At 46.5% G+C, this 24,017-nt stretch overlaps 1 protein-coding gene across 3 annotated transcripts in view; it reads left to right on the top strand.

Annotated features, from left to right (window-relative positions):
• Positions 1 to 24,017, top strand: part of UPF1 (UPF1 RNA helicase and ATPase) — a 276,443-nt gene that overhangs the window by 42,644 nt on the left and 209,782 nt on the right. For 2 of the 3 annotated variants that reach the window (XM_078669700.1, XM_078669698.1), the window contains exons 6-8: positions 4,186 to 4,347; positions 6,783 to 6,867; positions 10,950 to 11,048. In XM_078669700.1, coding sequence (XP_078525826.1) covers positions 4,186 to 4,347; positions 6,783 to 6,867; positions 10,950 to 11,048 — 346 coding nt within the window. Of the gene's footprint in view, positions 1 to 4,185; positions 4,348 to 6,782; positions 6,868 to 10,949; positions 11,051 to 24,017 lie in introns of all 3 variants that reach the window. The other variant, XM_078669699.1, reaches the window with a different exon arrangement.

Here is a 24,017-nt window from a genome sequence, read left to right as displayed (position 1 = left end):
CTCTCACCACCACTTTCATTGCATCCCATTCAGTGGACCTACTCGTGGCCGAGCCCTCATTCACTCCGAAATAGCTATCAATGCCTTGTCGAACCGCATCAGAGAACACAGGATCTTCAAGCGTTTCCGGCCGAAGCCGCCACGTTGGAATTACTGAGCGCTCTCTCTGCCACTGAATGTGCACCAATAGGGGGTTATGATCTGAGATCGTTCTAGCCAAGTACTCCGCATGGGAGATCAGCGGGGCCAGGGATCCACTGCAGAGCACCGAATCAATCCTGACATGCAGGTCATGAAGAGCAGAGTAAAAGGAATAATCCCTGGTTTCCCTGTGCCGTTCCCTCCAGACATCCAGCAACCCCCACCTATCCTGCCAGTCCTTCCTGTGCGCGGCCAACCTGCGCACCGGGGAGTCCACCAGGGGGGGATGGGACCTATCCAGAACCACATCCGTGATCGAGTTAAAGTCCCCCCCTAGCACTATTGGGGCCGCCAGGAAAGAGGCCAAAGACCCCGAGAGGCTATCAAAATATCGAGCTTGATCAGCGTTCGGCGCATACACACAGCAGAAAACCACATCCCGCCCATATAACCTCCCCTCCACCGCCACAAACCTGCCATCCGGATCCACAGCTTGATTCAGTAATTGAAAGGGTATCCCCGCCCTCACCCAGATCAGCACCCCCCTGGCATACGCTGAGTAAGTGGTGCCAAACACCTGGCCCCTCCATCGTTTCTGCAAGGCAGTACACTCTTTCTTAGTAAGATGAGTCTCCTGGAGCATGGCAATCTGAACCCCCCTGCGTACTAGATATGCATGGACCTTATGACGTTTCACCATAGTTCGCAGCCCCCGGACATTCCACGTCAGGCATTTCAGATTAGGTAACGTCCCCATTCCAACATCGTACAGTCCAAAGCAAATAACGAATGTTCACAGCCCCCCCAATGCAGTTGCCCCCCCCCAAACACCCCCAAAACAGAAAAACTCCCCAAACCCCACTCCCCAGGACAGAGCTCACGAACCCAATGGCCGCCCCCATCCAAACCTTGAACCAACGTCCCACACTCCTACCCTGTGGTCTCCACCACAGTCGGCCTTAAGGGCCCAAGGGGGTTGAGTCGCCGCCGACCCCAGCAAGCGGAGCCCGCACCCCGCGCCTCCATCCCTCCCGAAGCACTCAGCCTCCCCTCCCGGCATCCCGTCCTCCAACAGCAGGATACCACCCTACCATGAAGTCTCGAACTAGCCCAGTCCAAACTCAGCCACAAAAGATACCATCCGAAGTCTGTGGGGTCACCGTCGGCCCCTTCAAGCTTTCCGCCTCCGAGAGTTCCTCGCCCGTCTTGCTGCCTTCCCCTCCCGAGTCCGTTTCAGCCCGTTCACTGTTCTGTTGCGACCCTGTAATGGCCGCCGTCGCTGCGAGTGCATCCCTCTTCTCCGCCGCCATTTGAGCCTCCCGTTTCTCCCGCTGGCGCCTGTTGCGGGATCTGATTCGTTGCGATTGCCTCACCCGGGGCCGCTTGGGTTCATCTCGTCTGCTTTTATGTGATCTGTCCGTCCCCGCTCTATACGACTCCAGCCAATGCCAAACCTCGTCCGGAGTCTGAAAAAAGTGCGTAGCCCCATCCATGATGATCCGCAACTTAGCCGGGTAGAGCAAGGAATACTGAACGCCTTCCTCCCTGAGTTCTTTCTTCACCGCCAAGAATGATGCCCGGTTTTTCTGGACCGCTTGGGTGTAGTCCGGGAAGATCGTAACCCTACTGTTCTCCACCTCATAAGGGCCCGACATCCTGGCCCGCTGAATGAGGAGATCTCGGTCCTTGTAGTGGAGGAGCCTCACCACCATCGGTCGGGGGGGGCGGCCAATCCCCGGCGGGCGAGCAGGAACCCGGTGGGCCCGCTCCAGCGTGAAAAAAGGAGTGAGCCCCTCCGGCGCCACCACAGTGCGGAACCAGGTCTCCATATAGGCCACCGCATCCTCCCCCTCAATCCGTTCCGGAAGGCCGACGACCCGCACGTTGTTCCGCCTATTGCGGCCTTCGGCATCCTCCGCCCTCCGTTCCAGCGAGTCCAGCCGGGCCAACATGTCCGCAATCCTATGCTCCGCGGCCACCACCGATGGTTTCAGGTCCAGCAGCAGTTGGTCATGGTCCTTAACTCTGTCCGCTAGCTTCGCATGATCCGCGCGGAGCAGCCCTAGGCCCGTGGCCACTTGGGCGATGTCTTGGTGCAACGCGTCCTTAGTCGAGGCGATCGCATCAAGTATGGCATCCAATCGCTGGTTCAGCCGCTGTTCTCGGTCAAGCTCCGGGGAGGGACCCTCGCCCAGCCGAGTCGGTCGCCGAGCCCTCCTCAGTGCATCTCACGGCCACCGGCCCTCCAGTCGCCGCCATTCCAGGGTGCTGCGTCACAGGTCCTGGAGCCCGCTGTCGTCAGCGCCCGTAGGCTAGTGCCAGGTAGTCGGGCACCGGGCAGAGCAATGTCTCCACTGAAACTCACAGGAGCAACGACCAGCTAGGTACACTCCGCTCCGCCGCCCCCCTCGGGAGCCTGAGGGGGAAAGTATGAGTCTCCAGGCGGCAGCCAGCCAGGGTCCCCAAGCTCCTGGCGAGTCAAGGCAGCGTCACTCGGCCCCAAGGCACAGCACCGCCGACCCCAGTGCCTCGATCAGCTGAACGCAGGATCTCCTGCCGGTATCCCTCGCCAGTCGGCGACAACTCGGCTCAGAGCTGGAGTTCGGGGCCCGCCGAACTCCACGCCGCCATTTTCTTCGCACCCTCGGCAACACCTCAGCCGCCTCTTCGACTCGGTCTCCTCGGGGCCTGCAGTCCCCCAGCGGCTCACCAATAGTGTCCAGCTGTCCCCTCACACTTCAGAGGGCAGGAGCGTCGTCTCCGGGCCGCCTAGGGTTCCGAAAACAGGAGAATTAACGGGATTCTGCGCGGAGCTACGAGCTCACGCCGCCATCCCGATCGGCGTCCAAGCCACGCCCCCCGTGGCTTACCGTAACATGACCTCTATCTTGATATTGAAGGCCTGGAAAAAAAGCAGTATTGATGTCAATGATCTGATTTTGTTGCACATATGGAGTTCCGGTGTGTCTGACTATTTAAAGCCCCTATGTTCCCAGACATCTGGTTTTATCATATAGACCTTTATAAACAGTTTTGTAACCTCGGAATCATGTTTGTTTTTTGCATCTCTCTCTGCTGTGAAGAATATGTGCTGATGATATCCCCTTTATTTTTAGTCTTCATTAATGACTAAAGTTGAGCTTCCGAAATTTCCAGTGGCAGGGTGTGACTGGGTCGATTCATGTTCCCTGCAACATCTGAAGACCTATTCAAAATGTTACATCCGTTAAAATATCAGAGCATGGATTGATTTGATTGTTTTTCAAGCGGTCCGGAGCACAATGTTTGTTTGTTCTCTTTTGCTCCACTTTGGGTTTTTCGGGGGATCCATGAGCTGTTCTTAAGTTTAGATACAATGGCCAAAGCTCTTGGGAGGCTCAGGGTGTCCTCAGGTGTTGGAGGAGAGGATCTTTTGTTCTCTTTAACTATGGATTGACTTGTACGAGTGAGAATTCGTCTGCATTACGTGTTCCATCCTGCTCTTTTAGGATACAACTTGGTGACAATACTGAAGATGCTTGACAGTGACACTAAGTGGGTCAGTTGGGCACAGCTTGTCTCATATTGCAGACCTGTATGTGGCATTATTCTGCACGGAGATATGTGCTGGTAAAAGTACCTAAACCAGAAAATTAAATCTGAGCATTTTTTAAAACTGGGGACTTGGTTGTTATTTACAATAACAGTAAGTAATTGAGCTTCCATGGCACATGTGTATACCCCATCAGGGTCAAACTAACTACTCTTACGTTTATCCATGTAACATGACTTCCCACTTCCGTAATTCATGTGTATACATAACAACTGTAAATGTCCTTCTTTGGAAACGTGGTGTCTTTACTTTTTGTAATTTACGTTTAATTACCACGTTGAATTCTTTTGGTATCAAATGCAAACGGACGTACAACATTTGGAATGTCAAACAACAATTTTGTGTTTTTTAGATTTGTTAGGTGAAACATTTTACTTTCAGTTTCAAATGGTTTTTCTTAATTTAATATCTGTGTAGAAAAAAAATTGTTTTTTTTACCCCTCCGACATTAGGAAAACCCATCTGCAACTCTTGAGGATTTGGAGAAACCTGGTGTTGATGAGGAACCTCAGCATGTCCTTCTCCGATATGAGGATGCCTATCAGTACCAAAATATATTTGGACCTTTGGTCAAACTGGAGGCTGATTATGATAAAAAATTGAAGGAGTCACAGGTAATCTGTTTTCTCTGAACCACTGAGTAAAATAAGCCTGTTGAACGCCCCTAGAAGCTTGGGCCATCGGGCTTTTGAAGTTCCATTTTGAATAAAATGTGGGCAGCTCAACAGAAGGGATTTGACTCATCTGAAGGTAGTTGCTAAAATGTTAATACATATGTGACATTGTTGAGTTCTGAAAGGAGGATCCTCTACAGTATGACTCGCTAGCATGAAGAATAAAGTTGTGTTTTTTTAACTTCACTCATGTGGCTGGTCTGGGCTGTTTGCTTCTGTGAGATTTGAGTTTTTCAGTTTTTTTTAACCTGCGAATATGGGTGTGATAGCTGGCTCTTTTGAATAACGTGCGAACAATTTGCCTTATCTACAAGATATTAATGGCACTATTGATATTTAGGAAAGCGTCACACATGACTTATGGCACGTGGCTGGGGTTTCTATTTAATTTGGTTTTTCGCTGTGGTGAAAAGTGCATTTTCATAGGTTTTGGGTTGTCATGGCTTGGAAGTCCGAAGTCCTAGGAAATACAGTGATGCGGCTGAAGGCATGTTTATGATTTGAACCGTTTTTTTGTAAAGTTCATATTAGTATCTTTCTACATGGGCAAAGTGTTTCTTTTTGTGCTGGGGAGCCTAGATTTTGCTGATTTCAGGTAATTCTTGTGGTGACTTGGGCTATGTTGGGCACCCTAAAAACTGCGGTAAATAAACTTGGGTATAATGTTAATTAATGGTTTTATAGGTTCATTCTTGCCAAGCCTGTACTGTTAGGTTGAATTTTGGTAGTAAATGCAGTGAGCTCACTTTACTGCTTGGAGGGGAGGGGGGGGGGGTTTGTTCCAGTATTAAAGTTTACACGTTTGAGGCTACTTTTGTTATTTTATGATATGCATATATGTATGAAGAAGCCTAAATCCAAGACTTGTGATTACCTGCTTTGAAAATAAAATGTACACAAAGCTTGCAACATGAAACAAAATGCAAGATTATTGGGCTGCTTTACCTACCCATTCGCTGAGGCTTTTACTAAAACATGTTTGTTGCATATCAGTATTTAAAAAAAGAAAAATCTGTGTACAACGAGTGAGTAGCATTATAGGCAACATAACAGCATCCATATATATATATATATATATATATATATATATATATATATATATATATATATATATATATATATATATATATATATACACATATACATACACATATGTGTATATATATATATATATATGTCCTTGCATTTTCTACAGAGTTTCTGGATTTCTCAAGTGTTTACTGAAGTAGACACAGAAATGTTACTCCTAAAAACAATTATAAATCTACTTTTCACATGAGCAAATATGCATACATGAAAATCTGCTGAACAAATGCAAATTTATTTTCCCTACACCCCTTTTTCCCCCCTCCACCTTGTCAGGAGTAAATTGCCCACACATTTCGAATGTGGTTAGGAGTAGGTGAATACCCGTAATCATTTAATTTTGTGGGTATTTTTGCCCTGTAATCATTGCTCCTACCTGCGCCCAGCCCTTGTATGTAGGTAGACGTGTCGAAAGTTGGCAAAATTAAAGGTTTTTTTACTGCCCAAATTGGTATAATATGAACCATGGCATAATCCGAGAAGCAATTATCAGAACTCTGATATAATGAAAACGGTGCCATAATTCTATCTCTGCACTGTACTAAAAAGAGCAAGTGGATGTTTTTTTCTACAGGACACATAGATTTTCGAAGCATTCATTTACTGGAAAGTAGATATGTTCTAAAATTTCAAACCCTTGCAAGGGTATGGTAATGTGTAGTCATGAGGTAGCTTGGGTAGGCATTCACTGTGAAGGAGAGTAAAACAGGTATATCTCAACCTGGGTTGTATACTATAGCTCCATAAGTGGCAGGTTTATGCCATAAAGTTTAGGGCATCTTCATAAGATGAATGTAGGCACAATGAATGTTAGTCTTTTAATATAAATAGTTATCTTGATAAATCAGAAATGCACTGGACATGCCAGGCTTAATCCCATTCGTAAGAGTATTGGGTGAGGGGACGACTGCAAACCTACATTTGTTTTAGCTACAACATAACCTTTTTATACATCTGAATGTTTGGACATTTCATGGACACCAGAGGTTGAAATACTGCAGATTAGATCCCATCACTAAATCAAGGGTAGGCACATTGTTAGACATGCACCGCTGATAAGAGTGAAAAGGGTAAATGCCTTGGCTTAACCTTCCACTTGACGGTTTTAGAGTCCCAAAATGTCTACATTGTTTCACCTTGCTGGAGCAAAACTTTAAACAATGGGTCACCCAAGGTGATCATTTTATGGTGTTGTTTTCAACACAGGAAATGTCTTTTATATATATGTTTTGAAATCAAAACATGCTTTGCCATACGTTTTGTAATGTACATTGCCTTTTTTACACTAGACCCAAGATAACATTACTGTGAGATGGGACCTGGGCTTAAACAAGAAGAGAATTGCCTATTTCACCTTGCCAAAAACAGACTCTGGTAATGATAGTTTCATTTATTTCATTGCTGTAAAATTCTACTTTATTGTATAAATGTTTGAAGTGAAGACAGTTTGCCAAGTCTGTCATCACAGTTCCAGCTGATGTTTATGTAAGGTCTAGTTTTACATTCATATTTTAGCCCAAACAGGTTGGGCTAGTACTCAAAACTCGCATTGTGGCCGATGTAGTCCTTGCAGATTTGAATTAGTTTTCTAGGCTTTCTTTAGGAGTGAAATTGTAATCAATTTTCAATGAAGCAGTTTCCTTTCATTTAAACAACAGTTGAGTTTTCCCTGCACTAAGATGTAGATGGTATGTTTCGCTTTCCTTTAAACTCTAGTACTGCTGACTTTGAATTTTGCAAAACAATCCAAAAAAGATGCAACCCCGTTGACTCTCATGGATTGGTGCATCACAATATTCACAGTGCATGTTCATGAGTTATGGTAGGCTATTAGCAGATGGTGTTGAAGCTAGGATTTTGCATGCTTTGCACTATGCACGATACCATTCTCCATCATGGGATTCTCACCTGCATTCAAGGTTGAATATTTCTTCGTGCTTGGGATCCAGGAAAACCTTTTTATGTTGTTAAAATCCATTCCACAACGGTATTGTATACTTTAAGTAGAAAACAATCCTGTCTGAGGATGAATTGTCTTTTTAACCCCTTTCATGCTCATGACGAGCTCAGCTCGTCATGCAGTACACTGCTCGTGTGCTCATGACGAGCTGAGCTCGTCATGAACCATGGAAATCTGAAAAGTTCAGCACCCAGGAAAATCTCCTGCAGCATTGAAGGTGTTAAATAGCTAGTTAGACCAATCGTCAAATAAGTTACATTGCCCTAAAATTACCAAACAAATGCAAATTGAAAGAAAATGAAGCAGGATATAGATTATTGTATGGTTTACTATGAGTGTAAGGGAGCGGTAAATGAAAATGCTTTCAGCGTTTTGTTGCAGTCCTTTTCGCTATTGCTTTTTTCTTATTCCACTGAACCTGCTCCTAGCAAGTCTTTCTCCAAACAATTTTCCAGGTCCTACACCTCTGAGTCCTTCGCCTTGTGGTCGATTCCCGTTGCTCCAATTTCTGTTTGGTGACTTTGTACTCAAATATTTGAGCAAACAGTCAATCCTTTCCTGAATTCTTCTGGGAAGTATTTCATTTTTCTTCAGCATTAGATCTTTCATAGATTCACATGCCTAGAATATTTCCCTGAAGTCTGGCTTGAAACCCTTTGCAGTCCGTGCTAACACAGCAGTCTGCTATCCAGCAGCCCAACTCTGAACACAAGCTGAATGCTCCATAGACTACCAGTAACCCATTCACCTTTTTTATGACTAACCTCCTACAAGTAAGAGGAAGTGGCACACAATTCAATCCCTCTTCAAAGGCTCCAAATGTCAGATTTTATACCACAGAAGGTAGGCAGCCTCTGCTTCTGGTTTGGAGGTTGATCCCTTCCATTTTTTACATCAGTATAGTATTGGACGTATCTAGTCATCATGGCTGAGACCTCAGTATCTCCTTTTAAGCCTTGTGCCAATGCGTGGGGCTAGAAGAGTCTTTCACAAACCTGACTATTTTCTAAAGACTTTAACCCGTGGGACTTTCACCTTAAAGACTAAATGACACAGCCTTCTGCCATTTAAAGTCTCCTTCACTAGACCTTAACTGTTGACTTCCTGGGTGGGGGATGGGAGGTGAGGCTTCGGTAAAAAGTACTACTACACATACATCTACACAAGCCCTCCGTGCCCATCTTGGGCCAGACATCTAGCTCTGACACAGAAGCCTAAAACATTTTCAAAGGTGGCCTTTTTTGAGGCAAATACATTTGTTGTCGCATACATTCTGTTTCACTGTCTATGGACAGGAGTAATCAGCCATGGTAAGAAAAGTCATACCACCCTGGTCACAAGATCTCTATTGACAAACCCACCACTGCCGCTGAAGTCAGTTGCACTGTTAAAGACCCCCAGCACCCCCCTCATCCCCCCCCCCACCCTCACCCCTAGTGAGGAAACAATTTTCGCTTAGAGAGGCAGCACAGTTGGTGACAAAGCCCTTACTGGCAACTGCATAGTTGCTGAAGAAACCACCACCATCATCTTAGTTTTCATCCCATCATCTACTACAGTACCATCTGCAAGAAACTTTATTTTTCACTGCTAACTACCACCTCCTCAATGGTGCGGTCCTCTGCATCAGTGGCTACCTTTCGGAAGCCATTCTTTTCCTATATACCTATTTCATCTCCAGAGCATTTGTTACATGATCACACTGGTTAGTATTACACCAGAGCCACCTACCCATATTGATGACTCTTCCCTACCCATAATGACATAGAATAGTGAAAAAATGTGACTGCATTTACTCTGAAGTACACTCTGACATTAGCAGAAGGACCTCATAACTTGATATTCACTTCGTTTTAAGTGATTCTGATGAAAATTAATTTCATTTTGAAGAATCCTGGAGCATGGGAAATCTCAGCCTTACAGAGACTCCTGTTTATTCTCCAAAACCAATTGTTCAGGTTTCCATGTACTTAGTGAAGCAACTGATGAAAGACCTTCATTGAAAGGCTGCTTGAAATGTAGAGCTGTTCAGCTACCCCCAAAGCCTCCCTGGGATGTGCTTCCTCTAGTCAGGTATACCCTTGCCAGGCAGTGCTTCTTGGATATACCGTCGAAGACTGAAACCACAGTTTGACATGTGGTACTGCACAACCTGTTCACTAAGTTGTCACATTCATGTATAGTCTGCATTCATGATGGTAAACTGCTTTTTTAAGCATGAAGCATGTGAATCTGAGAATGAGCCAGTGCTGACAGAAAAAGCTACTTACTTGTAACTACAGTTCTTCAGCATAAATGTCCTTCATAGATTCACCTGCAACCACCCTCCTTCCCGCTCATGAGGCAGCCACTTGAGCTCAGAAAATCTGACGGTTGGAGTCTTTAAGGAATGTTGGAACCCTGAGCCCATGCACCTCTTTGGCTGGAGTTAGTCATAGCATGTGGTGGGAGGCTTACTTGTAGCCTATGCAGGTTTTCAATTTGTGTTCAGTGTTGATTGCTGTATTATTATATACTGTGATGTTAACTTTAACTGCCGATGGTGCCCAACCTAATATATAGGAAATAATTCAAGTATGTGAGCTTATGAGAGAACGATGCTCAAGTGCTGTAATTACAGCATCAGAGTCTGCAACCTAATGACAATTTTCTCGTGGTAGTAGAAAGGATTGTTCCTTTTTGCTGAGTGGTAGTGGGATCTATACATCTTTTCGGTGCTCACCCTGCCTTGATACCACAGTGGGCAAAGCATTGCTGATTGATTTTCCAAGGTGAGAAAACCACCAGCTGAGGCAAATAGTTTAAATATTTTCCAAAAGGCATATAGTCCTGTAAAAGATATAATATTGTGCTTGTGTGTTAAACCTATCGCAGACATTCTCGAGCATGGCTATCTTTTTAGATGTTGATCCAAACCACTGTATTTCACCCAGGAGACCAGTTACCTATGCATTGCTTTTATATATGTTTATTGAAAACAAAAATGTTTGCTATAACCTGGCCTTTATTACACTTTGATATTGTTACATCTGTCAGTAGGATATAGAAAAGGAGCTGCTAAGAAAATTCACTGAGAGCACATCTTGATGGTTTGGCATAACATTGGAGTTATTGCAGCACACCTAAACTGCTGTAATCAGATTTTTGTTATGGGGTATCCGTGCGGTTAACCACCTTTCATACTCCTGATGAACGATAAACCTCTTTCTTATGATGGTTCTGTTGATGTGATTTCCACAGCATTTCTTTTCCGGTGGATAAAATGTTGTGCTCAGAGCTAATAAAAAAAAGATTTGACTCGTAATCTCTAATTTGTTACTAGCTGATCAGGTAGGTGTAATCTGCAGCACATCCGCCTCTGTGAGTACTAACTTGATGCCAGAAGCGGTTAGTCATTTGTTTTCAAATATACATTGTTTGAGAAGTCACCAGTTAACTTTTTTTATTGTTTTTTATTCCCCCTTGTTTGGACCGATTTCATGCTACCATATTTTAGATATGCGTCTTATGCAAGGAGATGAGATATGTCTGCGATACAAAGGAGATCTGGCACCTCTGTGGAAAGGAATCGGCCATGTTATCAAAGTTCCTGATAGTATCCTTTACTTCCTGTCTACCTCAATCTACATGAAGTTCCAAATATGCTTCAGCTGACAAGTGGCATTTAGCTACATCTTTTTTATATCTCTTCAGGTTTAGATACATTTCTGGAATATAACTCTGTTTTATAAAGTGTTTACTTTATTCACAGTGATCCCGCCTACGTAAGGCTCATTACTCTTAATAGTTTGATTAGTTTCTCAAGGTTATTCCATTTGTAATTACAAATTGACCGAATTAAGCTCAGAGGCTTTCTACATTTATTTAATTTGTAGTCTTGAATAGCAGGAACAAGAAAACGTGCTTCTATGGCTTTGATTCCTCTAGAAGAATGTGCTTGAACACTCCTAAATGGGCATGTCCATGGGCTTGTGACAAGTACAATCCATTGGGCAAGACATTTAGACAAATATCCTCTATTATCAACTATGTCTATATACCTCAGAGCCCAAGGAGCTAAATTGGTGTATTCCACAGGGCTGCTTCTTTCCCAGATTTGATTTAACTTATAGAAATTGCTTTGGTGGGTGTCCCCTAGCTTCCAGTAGTGATTCCTTGGGGGTCCTCTGAAGTGAAAGGTTTGATAAGCTCTTGTCTCGATAGTAGGACTGAGGAAGCTGAGCCAGATGGGATATGTACACATTGGACAGGGTGGAACTCTGTACTAATTCCTGCTGAACAGCACAAATTAGGTGAGAGACTGAGGACTTGAAGTAGTGGAAGTAATATATTGAGATTGCATCTCCAATCACCTAGACCATCGTAGGTCTAGTGTAGCATCATTTGTTACAGAAGTCAGGCCTCACCTACACTCCATATTGCTACATCTAGCTTCTGTAGCTGCATATATGCTAAACAGGAAGCACACTTCCTTTGTAAGCATCTCAGTAATCAAGCCTTTATGGAGGGCCTCAAGAGAGGCATCCCTCCCAGAGTGCACTCTGGTCCTGTATGGAACCTTAACATGGTCCTTATCAGGCTAATGGGTTTGCCCCTTGAGCCCTTGCATTCTTGCTTTCTGTTATTACTATCATGGGCAGTAGCAACGTCTTACCCATTACCTCCCTGCAAAACATTAGTGAGTTGCAGGCTTCACACTCCAAAAGCCCTTTTTTCAAGTTCATACTGACCGGTTCATTCTGAGAAACAGTACAAAAGTAGTTTCCCCTTTCCACATCGAGACTATAGAGATGCCAGTCTTTTTCCCCTCACCCAGACTCTGTAGCGGAGAGGGCCCTTCATACCCTAGATGTTCTCTACGGTCTTATGTATTATATTGACCGAACCAAGCCCTTCAGCAGATCCGATCAGTTGGTTCTAGCCTTCGTAAAACTTAACAAAGGCCAGCCTGTTTGAGGCCGGAATCCCCAGATGAATAGCCTCAAGCATCCAATCCTGCTAACATGAGGCAAAAAGACCGCTCACTTGTACCCCCCAAGGGCTCACTAAACTCAAGAAAGCACCCACCATGGCCTTCCTTTGTTATATCCTGTTAGCTGATGTATGTAAGGCAGCCACTTGTTCACCCCACAAACATTCACTAAGCACTATTGTGTGGATATTTTAGCCCGCCAAAAGGCTATAATAGGATGTCTGGCCAAAGTGCTTGGTTCCACACATCTTCATGCTAGCCGCCATTTGTAGGGGTACAGCTTTACAGCCCATGCAGAACATTGATATCTACAGGAACAAATGTTAAGAACTGAAAATGTTACCCTCTGCATCTGTTTGTAGACTAGCGCTGCAGATTAACATGCTCCCGCCCTGTACCCTGGAAGCGTTTGCCTCTGTTTGCAGATTTTCTTTTTACTAATTAATGTACTTTCATAAGACATTGTGCACTATACTGTATACTGTATTCACTCCCCACTCCATAATGCGAAGAAAAAAACTTGCAAACGTCTGAGCTTAAAACTAGATGGCAAGATTATACAGAGCATATGAATCTACAGCACTAAATGTTATAAACAGATGCTTGCAGGGTAGGAAACATTTTCCTTTATTTCCATTGTGTTTCTTTCAATGTATTCCTTTCAGTACTTCTTCCTTTTTTCCCTTGTTTCTCTCATTGAGTTTACTTTTCAACTGTCCAAATTTTAATGCTATTTCCTGACTTTTTTAGAGTAGAAACCTTTATCCTTCTGATAAACCATCAGTGGATCCCACTCCTTTTGAGAAGAAACCTTAAAATGTCTTTTAGGTGGATGAATTTTCAGCATATGAGCCAGTCTGACTTTCTCCACAAACCACTTCTCTGACCAATTTCCTTCCGTGCTTGTCTGAGGGAATATCTTTAAGTGTTTGCTCAGGATTGATGTTGGCAGAAGCCACATCACATTCTTAGTCTTTAGATCCCATATGGTATGAATTTTCAAATCTGTGAATTTGTAAGCCATGACGTCTATCATCCTCAACATCCCTGCACCTTTCATATAAAGAACTGTCCTGTTAACGTTTAAATAAATTTCAATCACATACAGTTGTCTTTCTGTATCCTCCACAACCTGGGCAATGGGTGGAGTTCATGGACGTAGAAGTGGCGGTAAAGAAGGTGGCTTTGGTGATACAAACCACTTAGATGATTTTTGGGTGGTTATTCCAGAACCTAAGGGTTGATAAGTTGACATGAAGGAGCCGTCACTGAAGAAGAGCCTTTACCAGACTTACATAGATATGGAAGCCTATGGAAGCCTATTGTATATGTCAAAAGGCACATTAAACTTTAGCATTTCAAGAGCATAATACTTTCTGTCATCCCTAATGTGGGTGAAAGAGGAGGATCAGTGTGATGGCTCCTCAGTTCGTAATGTGCGTCTTCCTTATCTTCAACATCTGTTGATATATTATATCTATATATTTTCTATTAAAATCATTGCGGCGTATCTTAAGAGCTTCAGTCCCTTCTCTTCCACAAGAGTATTGCAACAACTTCTTTGGAGGCGTTAAATGTCTGTAAAGATGCATGTGATCATATTGATGAAATGGAGAGTAGAAGATACAGTGGCACCTAATAGGAGAATCTTAGTCGACTGGGAGAGGATGTAGCCTAATGGCTAGAGCAGCCAACCTTAAAGCTGGGGAACTGGGTTTGAAACTCAGCAGGGAAGCTCAACATCCTGTGATTCTGAGCAAATCACTTAATCTCCCCGTGCCTAACAAAACAAATGAGTCTCATGTAAAGCGCTCTGATACCTTCGTGTTGAGTTCGCGCTATATAAAACTACTGAGAATGCATTGGTAGAGTCAACTGTTAAGGTAGCCTTATTAGTCCTCCAGAGAAGGGCAGGAACTGACAGAATAACTGACGAAGCAGCTGTTGGTGGAGCGTACTTTGCTCCTTTGGCAGAGGTACAACTGACGAGGGAGCTACAACTTCTGCAGTCAATGAATTGTTTGTCTGTACCTCACAACTGACTGACCTGCACCGTTAATGGACTAGCTAACCGATGAAGTATGAATCGGTGACCGAGCCAATTTTTTGCTTTTTTTGACTGGAATTCCCAAATTGGAGGTCTGCTTCATTTTATTGTAGTAGTTTTGACATGAGATAAATGTATTTGCTTGGTGTTTTTCTCAGTGTCCTTTTTTTAGGTCTCGGCTAGCCGCGCGAAGCGCGTCTCCGCCGAGCCCCTTTTGTCGGCATGTGTGCTTCCCAGGAGACAGTCCTGGCCGCGCGCATCGCCTTGGAGGCGATTTGAAAGTGACGCACGCGAGCGCTGCGGCCAGGCGCTGTCTCCTGTGAAGCACACACGCATGTAAGTGGATTTATTTACATTGCGTGTGTCCTCTTTTCCCGCCGTACACCAGCCCAGCTCCCTCCCAATCTCCGGCTGCGGCTTTACCTTTGCTGCGGCGCCGAGCCGGATGCGCGCTCAGATCCACGGAAATGTAACCGGGAGAGCGAGCGAGCTCCGCCGGGAGGCTCACATCGAGAGGCTTGGGGAGTGGGGCAGCTGCAGTGCGCTTCCACCGACTGCAGGGGGGCGTCACCGAGCGGCTTGCCGAGGAAAGCGGTGGGAGGCAGGGGCCGAGCTTGCGGGAGGAGGTAAGGAGAGGAGGGAGGAGAAACGAGAGCGCGCTCGAGGGCCTGACTGACAGAAGCACGAGGAGGCAGGACTTCTCACGAAAAACAGAATTGAGCTCTAGTTGACACCCCCGGGGTACCAAAGAGTTGTCGGCGTGAAGGAGTAGAAACGTCTCGCCCTGGGGGTATTTACATTTTAAAGCTTGGTGACGCTACTTTCGTAAGTTAATAAAGCGTTGCCCATCGCAAATCGGACCCAAGCCACCACACGTACATCTAGAAAACAGACCCCTCAGCTTGTGATATACCAGACCCGACCCTTTAGTGAAGATATGTTAGGAGCTCAGGCTCTTGAAGTTTTAAGGCTAGCCTGACTCAAAGAATGAAGGCGGTGTTCTTACCCTTGTGCAGAGTAGTGAGTGTAGAGTGAGTGTGCAGAGTAGTGAGTGCAGAGTGAGTGTGCAGAGTAGTGAGTGCAGAGTGAGTGTGCAGAGTAGTGAGTAGTGAGTGCAGAGTGAGTGTGCAGAGTAGTGAGTGCAGAGTGGTGAGTGTGCAGAGTGGTGAGTGTGCAGAGTAGTGAGTGTGCAGAGTAGTGAGTGTGCAGAGTAGTGAGTGTGCAGAGTAGTGAGTGTGCAGAGTAGTGAGTGTGCAGAGTAGTGAGTGTGCAGAGTAGTGAGTGTGCAGAGTAGTGAGTGTGCAGAGTAGTGAGTGTGCAGAGTAGTGAGTGTGCAGAGTAGTGAGTGTGCAGAGTAGTGAGTGTGCAGAGTAGTGAGTAGAGTGGTGAGTAGTGAGTGGTGAGTGGTGAGTAGTGAGTAGTGAGTGGTGAGTGGTGAGTGGTGAGTGCAGAGTAGAGAGTGCAGAGTAGAGAGTGCAGAGTAGAGAGTGCAGAGTAGAGAGTGCAGAGTAGAGAGTGCAGAGTAGAGAGTGCAGAGTAGAGAGTGCAGAGTAGAGAGTGCAGAGTAGAGAGTGCAGAGTAGAGAGTGCAGAGTAGAGAGTGCAGAGTGGTGAGTAGAGAGTGGTGAGTAGAGAGTGGTGAGTAGTGAGTGCAGAGTAGAGAGTGCAGAGTAGTGAGTAGAGAGTGCAGAGTAGTGAGTAGAGAGTGCAGAGTAGTGAGTGGTGAGTAGAGAGTGCAGAGTAGTGAGTAGTAAGTGGTGAGTGGTGAGTAGAGAGTGCAGAGTAGTGAGTAGTAAGTGGTGAGTGGTGAGTAGAGAGTGCAGAGTAGTGAGTAGAGTGGTGAGTAGTGAGTGCAGAGTAGTGAGTAGAGTGGTGAGTAGTGAGTGCAGAGTAGTGAGTGCAGAGTAGTGAGTGCAGAGTAGTGAGTGCAGAGTAGTGAGTAGAGAGTGCAGAGTAGTGAGTGGTGAGTAGAGAGTGCAGAGTAGGGAGTGGTGAGTAGAGAGTGCAGAGTAGTGAGTGGTGAGTAGAGAGTGCAGAGTAGTGAGTGGTGAGTGCAGAGTAGTGAGTAGTGAGTGGTGAGTGGTGAGTGGTGAGTGGTGAGTGGTGAGTAGAGAGTGCAGAGTAGTGAGTAGAGTGGTGAGTAGTGAGTAGTGAGTGGTGAGTGGTGATTGGTGAGTAGAGAGTGCAGAGTAGTGAGTAGAGAGTGCAGAGTAGTGAGTGGTGAGTGGTGAGTAGAGAGTGCAGAGTAGTGAGTGGTGAGTGGTGAGTAGAGAGTGCAGAGTAGTGAGTGGTGAGTGGTGAGTAGAGAGTGCAGAGTAGTGAGTGGTGAGTGCAGAGTAGTGAGTAGTGAGTGGTGAGTGGTGAGTAGAGAGTGCAGAGTAGTGAGTAGTGAGTGGTGAGTGGTGAGTAGAGAGTGCAGAGTAGTGAGTAGAGTGGTGAGTAGTGAGTAGTGAGTGGTGAGTGGTGATTGGTGAGTAGAGAGTGCAGAGTAGTGAGTAGAGAGTGCAGAGTAGTGAGTGCAGAGTAGTGAGTGCAGAGTAGTGAGTGCAGAGTAGGGAGTGCAGAGTAGAGAGTGCAGAGTAGTGAGTAGAGAGTGCAGAGTAGTGAGTAGAGAGTGCAGAGTAGTGAGTAGAGAGTGCAGAGTGGTGAGTAGAGAGTGCAGAGTAGTGAGTAGTGAGTGGTGAGTAGAGAGTGCAGAGTAGTGAGTAGAGTAGTGAGTAGTGAGTAGAGAGTGCAGAGTAGTGAGTGGTGAGTAGAGAGTGCAGAGTAGTGAGTGGTGAGTGCAGAGTAGTGAGTAGTGAGTGGTGAGTGGTGAGTAGAGAGTGCAGAGTAGTGAGTAGTGAGTGGTGAGTGGTGAGTAGAGAGTGCAGAGTAGTGAGTAGAGTGGTGAGTAGTGAGTAGTGAGTGGTGAGTGGTGATTGGTGAGTAGAGAGTGCAGAGTAGTGAGTAGAGAGTGCAGAGTAGTGAGTGCAGAGTAGTGAGTGCAGAGTAGTGAGTGCAGAGTAGGGAGTGCAGAGTAGAGAGTGCAGAGTAGTGAGTAGAGAGTGCAGAGTAGTGAGTAGAGAGTGCAGAGTAGTGAGTAGAGAGTGCAGAGTAGTGAGTAGAGAGTGCAGAGTAGTGAGTGTGCAGAGTAGTGAGTGTGCAGAGTAGTGAGTGTGCAGAGTAGTGAGTGTGCAGAGTAGTGAGTGTGCAGAGTAGTGAGTGTGCAGAGTAGTGAGTGTGCAGAGTAGTGAGTGTGCAGAGTAGTGAGTGTGCAGAGTAGTGAGTGTGCAGAGTAGTGAGTGTGCAGAGTAGTGAGTGTGCAGAGTAGTGAGTGTGCAGAGTAGAGTGGTGAGTAGTGAGTGGTGAGTAGTGAGTGGTGAGTAGAGAGTGCAGAGTAGTGAGTGGTGAGTGCAGAGTAGTGAGTAGTGAGTGGTGAGTAGAGAGTGGTGAGTAGAGAGTGGTGAGTAGAGAGTGCAGAGTAGTGAGTGGTGAGTGGTGAGTAGAGAGTGCAGAGTAGTGAGTGCAGAGTAGTGAGTGGTGAGTAGAGAGTGCAGAGTAGTGAGTGGTGAGTAGAGAGTGCAGAGTAGAGAGTGCAGAGTAGTGAGTGGTGAGTGGTGAGTAGAGAGTGCAGAGTAGTGAGTAGTGAGTGGTGAGTAGAGAGTGCAGAGTAGTGAGTAGTGAGTGGTGAGTAGAGAGTGCAGAGTAGTGAGTGGTGAGTGGTGAGTGCAGAGTAGTGAGTAGTGAGTGGTGAGTAGAGAGTGGTGAGTGGTGAGTAGAGAGTGCAGAGTAGTGAGTGGTGAGTGGTGAGTAGAGAGTGCAGAGTAGTGAGTGGTGAGTGGTGAGTAGAGAGTGCAGAGTAGTGAGTGCAGAGTAGTGAGTGGTGAGTAGAGAGTGCAGAGTAGTGAGTGGTGAGTAGAGAGTGCAGAGTAGTGAGTGGTGAGTAGAGAGTGCAGAGTAGTGAGTGGTGAGTGGTGAGTAGAGAGTGCAGAGTAGTGAGTAGTGAGTGGTGAGTAGAGAGTGCAGAGTAGTGAGTAGTGAGTGGTGAGTAGAGAGTGCAGAGTAGTGAGTGGTGAGTGGTGAGTAGAGAGTGCAGAGTAGTGAGTGGTGAGTAGAGAGTGCAGAGTAGTGAGTTGAGTAGTGAGTAGAGAGTGCAGAGTGGTGATTGGTGAGTAGAGAGTGCAGAGTAGTGAGTAGAGAGTGCAGAGTAGTGAGTGCAGAGTAGTGAGTGGTGAGTGGTGAGTAGAGAGTGCAGAGTAGTGAGTAGTGAGTGGTGAGTAGAGAGTGCAGAGTAGTGAGTAGTGAGTGGTGAGTAGAGAGTGCAGAGTAGTGAGTGGTGAGTGGTGAGTGCAGAGTAGTGAGTAGTGAGTGGTGAGTAGAGAGTGGTGAGTGGTGAGTAGAGAGTGCAGAGTAGTGAGTGGTGAGTGGTGAGTAGAGAGTGCAGAGTAGTGAGTGGTGAGTGGTGAGTAGAGAGTGCAGAGTAGTGAGTAGAGAGTGCAGAGTAGTGAGTGCAGAGTAGTGAGTGCAGAGTAGAGAGTGCAGAGTAGTGAGTAGAGAGTGCAGAGTAGTGAGTAGAGAGTGCAGAGTAGTGAGTAGAGAGTGCAGAGTGGTGAGTAGAGAGTGCAGAGTAGTGAGTAGTGAGTGGTGAGTAGAGAGTGCAGAGTAGTGAGTAGAGTAGTGAGTAGTGAGTAGAGAGTGCAGAGTAGTGAGTGGTGAGTAGAGAGTGCAGAGTAGTGAGTGGTGAGTAGAGAGTGCAGAGTAGTGAGTGGTGAGTAGAGAGTAGAGAGTGCAGAGTAGTGAGTGGTGAGTAGAGAGTGCAGAGTAGTGAGTAGTGAGTGGTGAGTAGAGAGTGCAGAGTAGTGAGTGGTGAGTAGAGAGTGCAGAGTAGTGAGTGGTGAGTGGTGAGTAGAGAGTGCAGAGTAGTGAGTTGAGTAGTGAGTAGAGAGTGCAGAGTAGTGAGTGGTGAGTAGAGAGTGCAGAGTAGTGAGTGGTGAGTAGAGAGTGCAGAGTAGTGAGTGGTGAGTAGAGAGTGCAGAGTAGTGAGTGGTGAGTAGAGAGTGCAGAGTAGTGAGTGGTGAGTAGAGAGTGCAGAGTAGTGAGTGGTGAGTAGAGAGTAGAGAGTGCAGAGTAGTGAGTAGTGAGTGGTGAGTAGAGAGTGCAGAGTAGTGAGTGGTGAGTAGAGAGTGCAGAGTAGTGAGTGGTGAGTAGAGAGTGCAGAGTAGTGAGTAGTGAGTAGAGAGTGCAGAGTAGTGAGTAGTGAGTGGTGAGTGGTGAGTGGTGAGTAGAGAGTGCAGAGTAGTGAGTAGTGAGTGGTGAGTAGAGAGTGCAGAGTAGTGAGTGGTGAGTGGTGAGTAGAGAGTGCAGAGTAGTGAGTAGTGAGTGGTGAGTAGAGAGTGCAGAGTAGTGAGTAGTGAGTGGTGAGTAGAGAGTGCAGAGTAGTGAGTGGTGAGTGGTGAGTAGAGAGTGGTGAGTGGTGAGTAGAGAGTGCAGAGTAGTGAGTAGAGTAGTGAGTAGTGAGTAGAGAGTGCAGAGTAGTGAGTGGTGAGTAGAGAGTGCAGAGTAGTGAGTAGAGAGTGCAGAGTGGTGAGTAGAGAGTGCAGAGTAGTGAGTAGTGAGTGGTGAGTAGAGAGTGCAGAGTAGTGAGTAGAGTAGTGAGTAGTGAGTAGAGAGTGCAGAGTAGTGAGTGGTGAGTAGAGAGTGCAGAGTAGTGAGTGGTGAGTAGAGAGTGCAGAGTAGTGAGTGGTGAGTAAAGAGTAGAGAGTGCAGAGTAGTGAGTAGTGAGTGGTGAGTAGAGAGTGCAGAGTAGTGAGTAGTGAGTGGTGAGTAGAGAGTGCAGAGTAGTGAGTGGTGAGTGGTGAGTAGAGAGTGCAGAGTAGTGAGTGGTGAGTGGTGAGTAGAGAGTGCAGAGTAGTGAGTTGAGTAGTGAGTAGAGAGTGCAGAGTAGTGAGTGGTGAGTAGAGAGTGCAGAGTAGTGAGTGGTGAGTAGAGAGTGCAGAGTAGTGAGTAGTGAGTAGAGAGTGCAGAGTAGTGAGTAGTGAGTGGTGAGTGGTGAGTGGTGAGTAGAGAGTGCAGAGTAGTGAGTAGTGAGTGGTGAGTAGAGAGTGCAGAGTAGTGAGTAGTGAGTGGTGAGTGGTGAGTAGAGAGTGCAGAGTAGTGAGTAGAGTGGTGAGTGGTGAGTAGAGAGTGCAGAGTAGTGAGTGGTGAGTAGAGAGTGCAGAGTAGTGAGTAGTGAGTAGTGAGTGGTGAGTGGTGAGTGGTGAGTAGAGAGTGCAGAGTAGTGAGTAGAGTGGTGAGTAGTGAGTAGAGAGTGCAGAGTAGTGAGTGGTGAGTAGAGAGTGCAGAGTAGTGAGTGGTGAGTAGAGAGTGCAGAGTAGTGAGTAGTGAGTGGTGAGTGCAGAGTAGTGAGTAGAGTGGTGAGTAGTGAGTGGTGAGTAGAGAGTGCAGAGTAGTGAGTAGAGTGGTGAGTAGTGAGTGCAGAGTAGAGAGTGCAGAGTAGTGAGTAGAGAGTGCAGAGTAGTGAGTGGTGAGTGGTGAGTAGAGAGTGCAGAGTAGTGAGTAGAGAGTGGTGAGTAGTGAGTGCAGAGTAGAGAGTGCAGAGTAGTGAGTAGAGAGTGCAGAGTGGTGAGTAGAGAGTGCAGAGTGGTGAGTAGAGAGTGCAGAGTAGTGAGTAGAGTAGTGAGTAGTGAGTAGAGAGTGCAGTGTAGTGAGTGGTGAGTAGAGAGTGCAGAGTAGTGAGTGGTGAGTAGAGAGTGCAGAGTAGTGAGTAGTGAGTGGTGAGTAGAGAGTGCAGAGTAGTGAGTGGTGAGTAGAGAGTGCAGAGTAGTGAGTGGTGAGTGGTGAGTAGAGAGTGCAGAGTAGTGAGTGGTGAGTGGTGAGTAGAGAGTGCAGAGTAGTGAGTAGAGAGTGGTGAGTAGTGAGTGCAGAGTAGAGAGTGCAGAGTAGTGAGTAGAGAGTGCAGAGTAGTGAGTAGAGTGCAGAGTGGTGAGTAGAGAGTGCAGAGTAGTGAGTAGTGAGTGGTGAGTGGTGAGTAGAGAGTGCAGAGTAGTGAGTAGAGTGGTGAGTAGTGAGTAGAGAGTGCAGAGTAGTGAGTGGTGAGTAGAGAGTGCAGAGTAGTGAGTAGTGAGTGGTGAGTAGAGAGTGCAGAGTAGTGAGTGGTGAGTAGAGAGTGCAGAGTAGTGAGTAGTGAGTGGTGAGTGGTGAGTAGAGAGTGCAGAGTAGTGAGTAGTGAGTGGTGAGTAGAGAGTGCAGAGTAGTGAGTAGTGAGTGGTGAGTGGTGAGTAGAGAGTGCAGAGTAGTGAGTGGTGAGTGGTGAGTAGAGAGTGCAGAGTAGTGAGTAGAGAGTGGTGAGTAGTGAGTGCAGAGTAGAGAGTGCAGAGTAGTGAGTAGAGAGTGCAGAGTAGTGAGTGGTGAGTGGTGAGTAGAGAGTGCAGAGTAGTGAGTAGTGAGTGGTGAGTAGAGAGTGCAGAGTAGTGAGTAGTGAGTGGTGAGTAGAGAGTGCAGAGTAGTGAGTGGTGAGTGGTGAGTAGAGAGTGCAGAGTAGTGAGTGGTGAGTAGAGAGTAGAGAGTGCAGAGTAGTGAGTAGTGAGTGGTGAGTAGAGAGTGCAGAGTAGTGAGTAGTGAGTGGTGAGTAGAGAGTGCAGAGTAGTGAGTAGTGAGTGCAGAGTAGTGAGTGGTGAGTAGAGAGTGCAGAGTAGTGAGTGGTGAGTGGTGAGTAGAGAGTGCAGAGTAGTGAGTAGAGAGTGGTGAGTAGTGAGTGCAGAGTAGAGAGGTGCAGAGTAGTGAGTAGTGAGTGCAGAGTAGTGAGTAGTGAGTGGTGAGTAGAGAGTGCAGAGTAGTGAGTGGTGAGTGGTGAGTAGAGAGTGCAGAGTAGTGAGTAGAGAGTGGTGAGTAGTGAGTGCAGAGTAGAGAGTGCAGAGTAGTGAGTAGAGAGTGCAGAGTAGTGAGTAGAGAGTGCAGAGTGGTGAGTAGAGAGTGGCAGAGTAGTGAGTGGTGAGTGGTGAGTAGAGAGTGCAGAGTAGTGAGTAGAGTAGTGAGTAGTGAGTAGAGAGTGCAGAGTAGTGAGTGGTGAGTAGAGAGTGCAGAGTAGTGAGTGGTGAGTAGAGAGTGCAGAGTAGTGAGTAGTGAGTGGTGAGTGGTGATAGAGAGTGCAGAGTAGTGAGTAGAGTAGTGAGTAGTGAGTAGAGAGTGCAGAGTAGTGAGTGGTGAGTAGAGAGTGCAGAGTAGTGAGTGGTGAGTAGAGAGTGCAGAGTAGTGAGTAGTGAGTGGTGAGTGGTGAGTAGAGAGTGCAGAGTAGTGAGTAGTGAGTGGTGAGTAGAGAGTGCAGAGTAGTGAGTGGTGAGTGGTGAGTAGAGAGTGCAGAGTAGTGAGTGGTGAGTGGTGAGTAGAGAGTGCAGAGTAGTGAGTAGAGAGTGGTGAGTAGAGAGTGCAGAGTAGTGAGTAGAGAGTGCAGAGTAGTGAGTAGAGAGTGCAGAGTAGTGAGTAGAGAGTGCAGAGTGGTGAGTAGAGAGTGCAGAGGGGTAGTGAGTGGTGAGTGGTGAGTAGAGAGTGCAGAGTAGTGAGTGGTGAGTAGAGAGTGCAGAGTAGTGAGTTGAGTAGTGAGTAGAGAGTGGTGAGTGGTGAGTAGTGAGTGCAGAGTAGTGAGTAGAGAGTGGTGAGTAGTGAGTGCAGAGTAGAGAGTGCAGAGTAGTGAGTAGAGTAGTGAGTAGTGAGTAGAGAGTGCAGAGTAGTGAGTAGAGAGTGCAGAGTAGTGAGTGCAGAGTAGAGAGTGCAGAGTAGTGAGTAGAGAGTGCAGAGTAGTGAGTAGAGAGTGCAGAGTAGTGAGTAGAGAGTGCAGAGTAGTGAGTAGAGAGTGCAGAGTGGTGAGTAGAGAGTGCAGAGTAGTGAGTAGTGAGTGGTGAGTAGAGAGTGCAGAGTAGTGAGTAGAGTAGTGAGTAGTGAGTAGAGAGTGCAGAGTAGTGAGTGGTGAGTAGAGAGTGCAGAGTAGTGAGTGGTGAGTAGAGAGTGCAGAGTAGTGAGTGGTGAGTAGAGAGTAGAGAGTGCAGAGTAGTGAGTGGTGAGTAGAGAGTGCAGAGTAGTGAGTAGTGAGTGGTGAGTAGAGAGTGCAGAGTAGTGAGTGGTGAGTAGAGAGTGCAGAGTAGTGAGTGGTGAGTGGTGAGTAGAGAGTGCAGAGTAGTGAGTTGAGTAGTGAGTAGAGAGTGCAGAGTAGTGAGTGGTGAGTAGAGAGTGCAGAGTAGTGAGTGGTGAGTAGAGAGTGCAGAGTAGTGAGTGGTGAGTAGAGAGTGCAGAGTAGTGAGTGGTGAGTAGAGAGTGCAGAGTAGTGAGTGGTGAGTAGAGAGTGCAGAGTAGTGAGTGGTGAGTAGAGAGTAGAGAGTGCAGAGTAGTGAGTGGTGAGTAGAGAGTGCAGAGTAGTGAGTGGTGAGTAGAGAGTGCAGAGTAGTGAGTGGTGAGTAGAGAGTGCAGAGTAGTGAGTAGTGAGTAGAGAGTGCAGAGTAGTGAGTAGTGAGTGGTGAGTGGTGAGTGGTGAGTAGAGAGTGCAGAGTAGTGAGTAGTGAGTGGTGAGTAGAGAGT

The sequence above is a fragment of the Lissotriton helveticus genome, chromosome 12 (genome assembly GCF_964261635.1).
Source record: "Lissotriton helveticus chromosome 12, aLisHel1.1, whole genome shotgun sequence".
NCBI lineage: Eukaryota > Metazoa > Chordata > Amphibia > Caudata > Salamandridae > Lissotriton > Lissotriton helveticus.
This window is presented reverse-complemented; position numbering and strand designations above follow the sequence as displayed.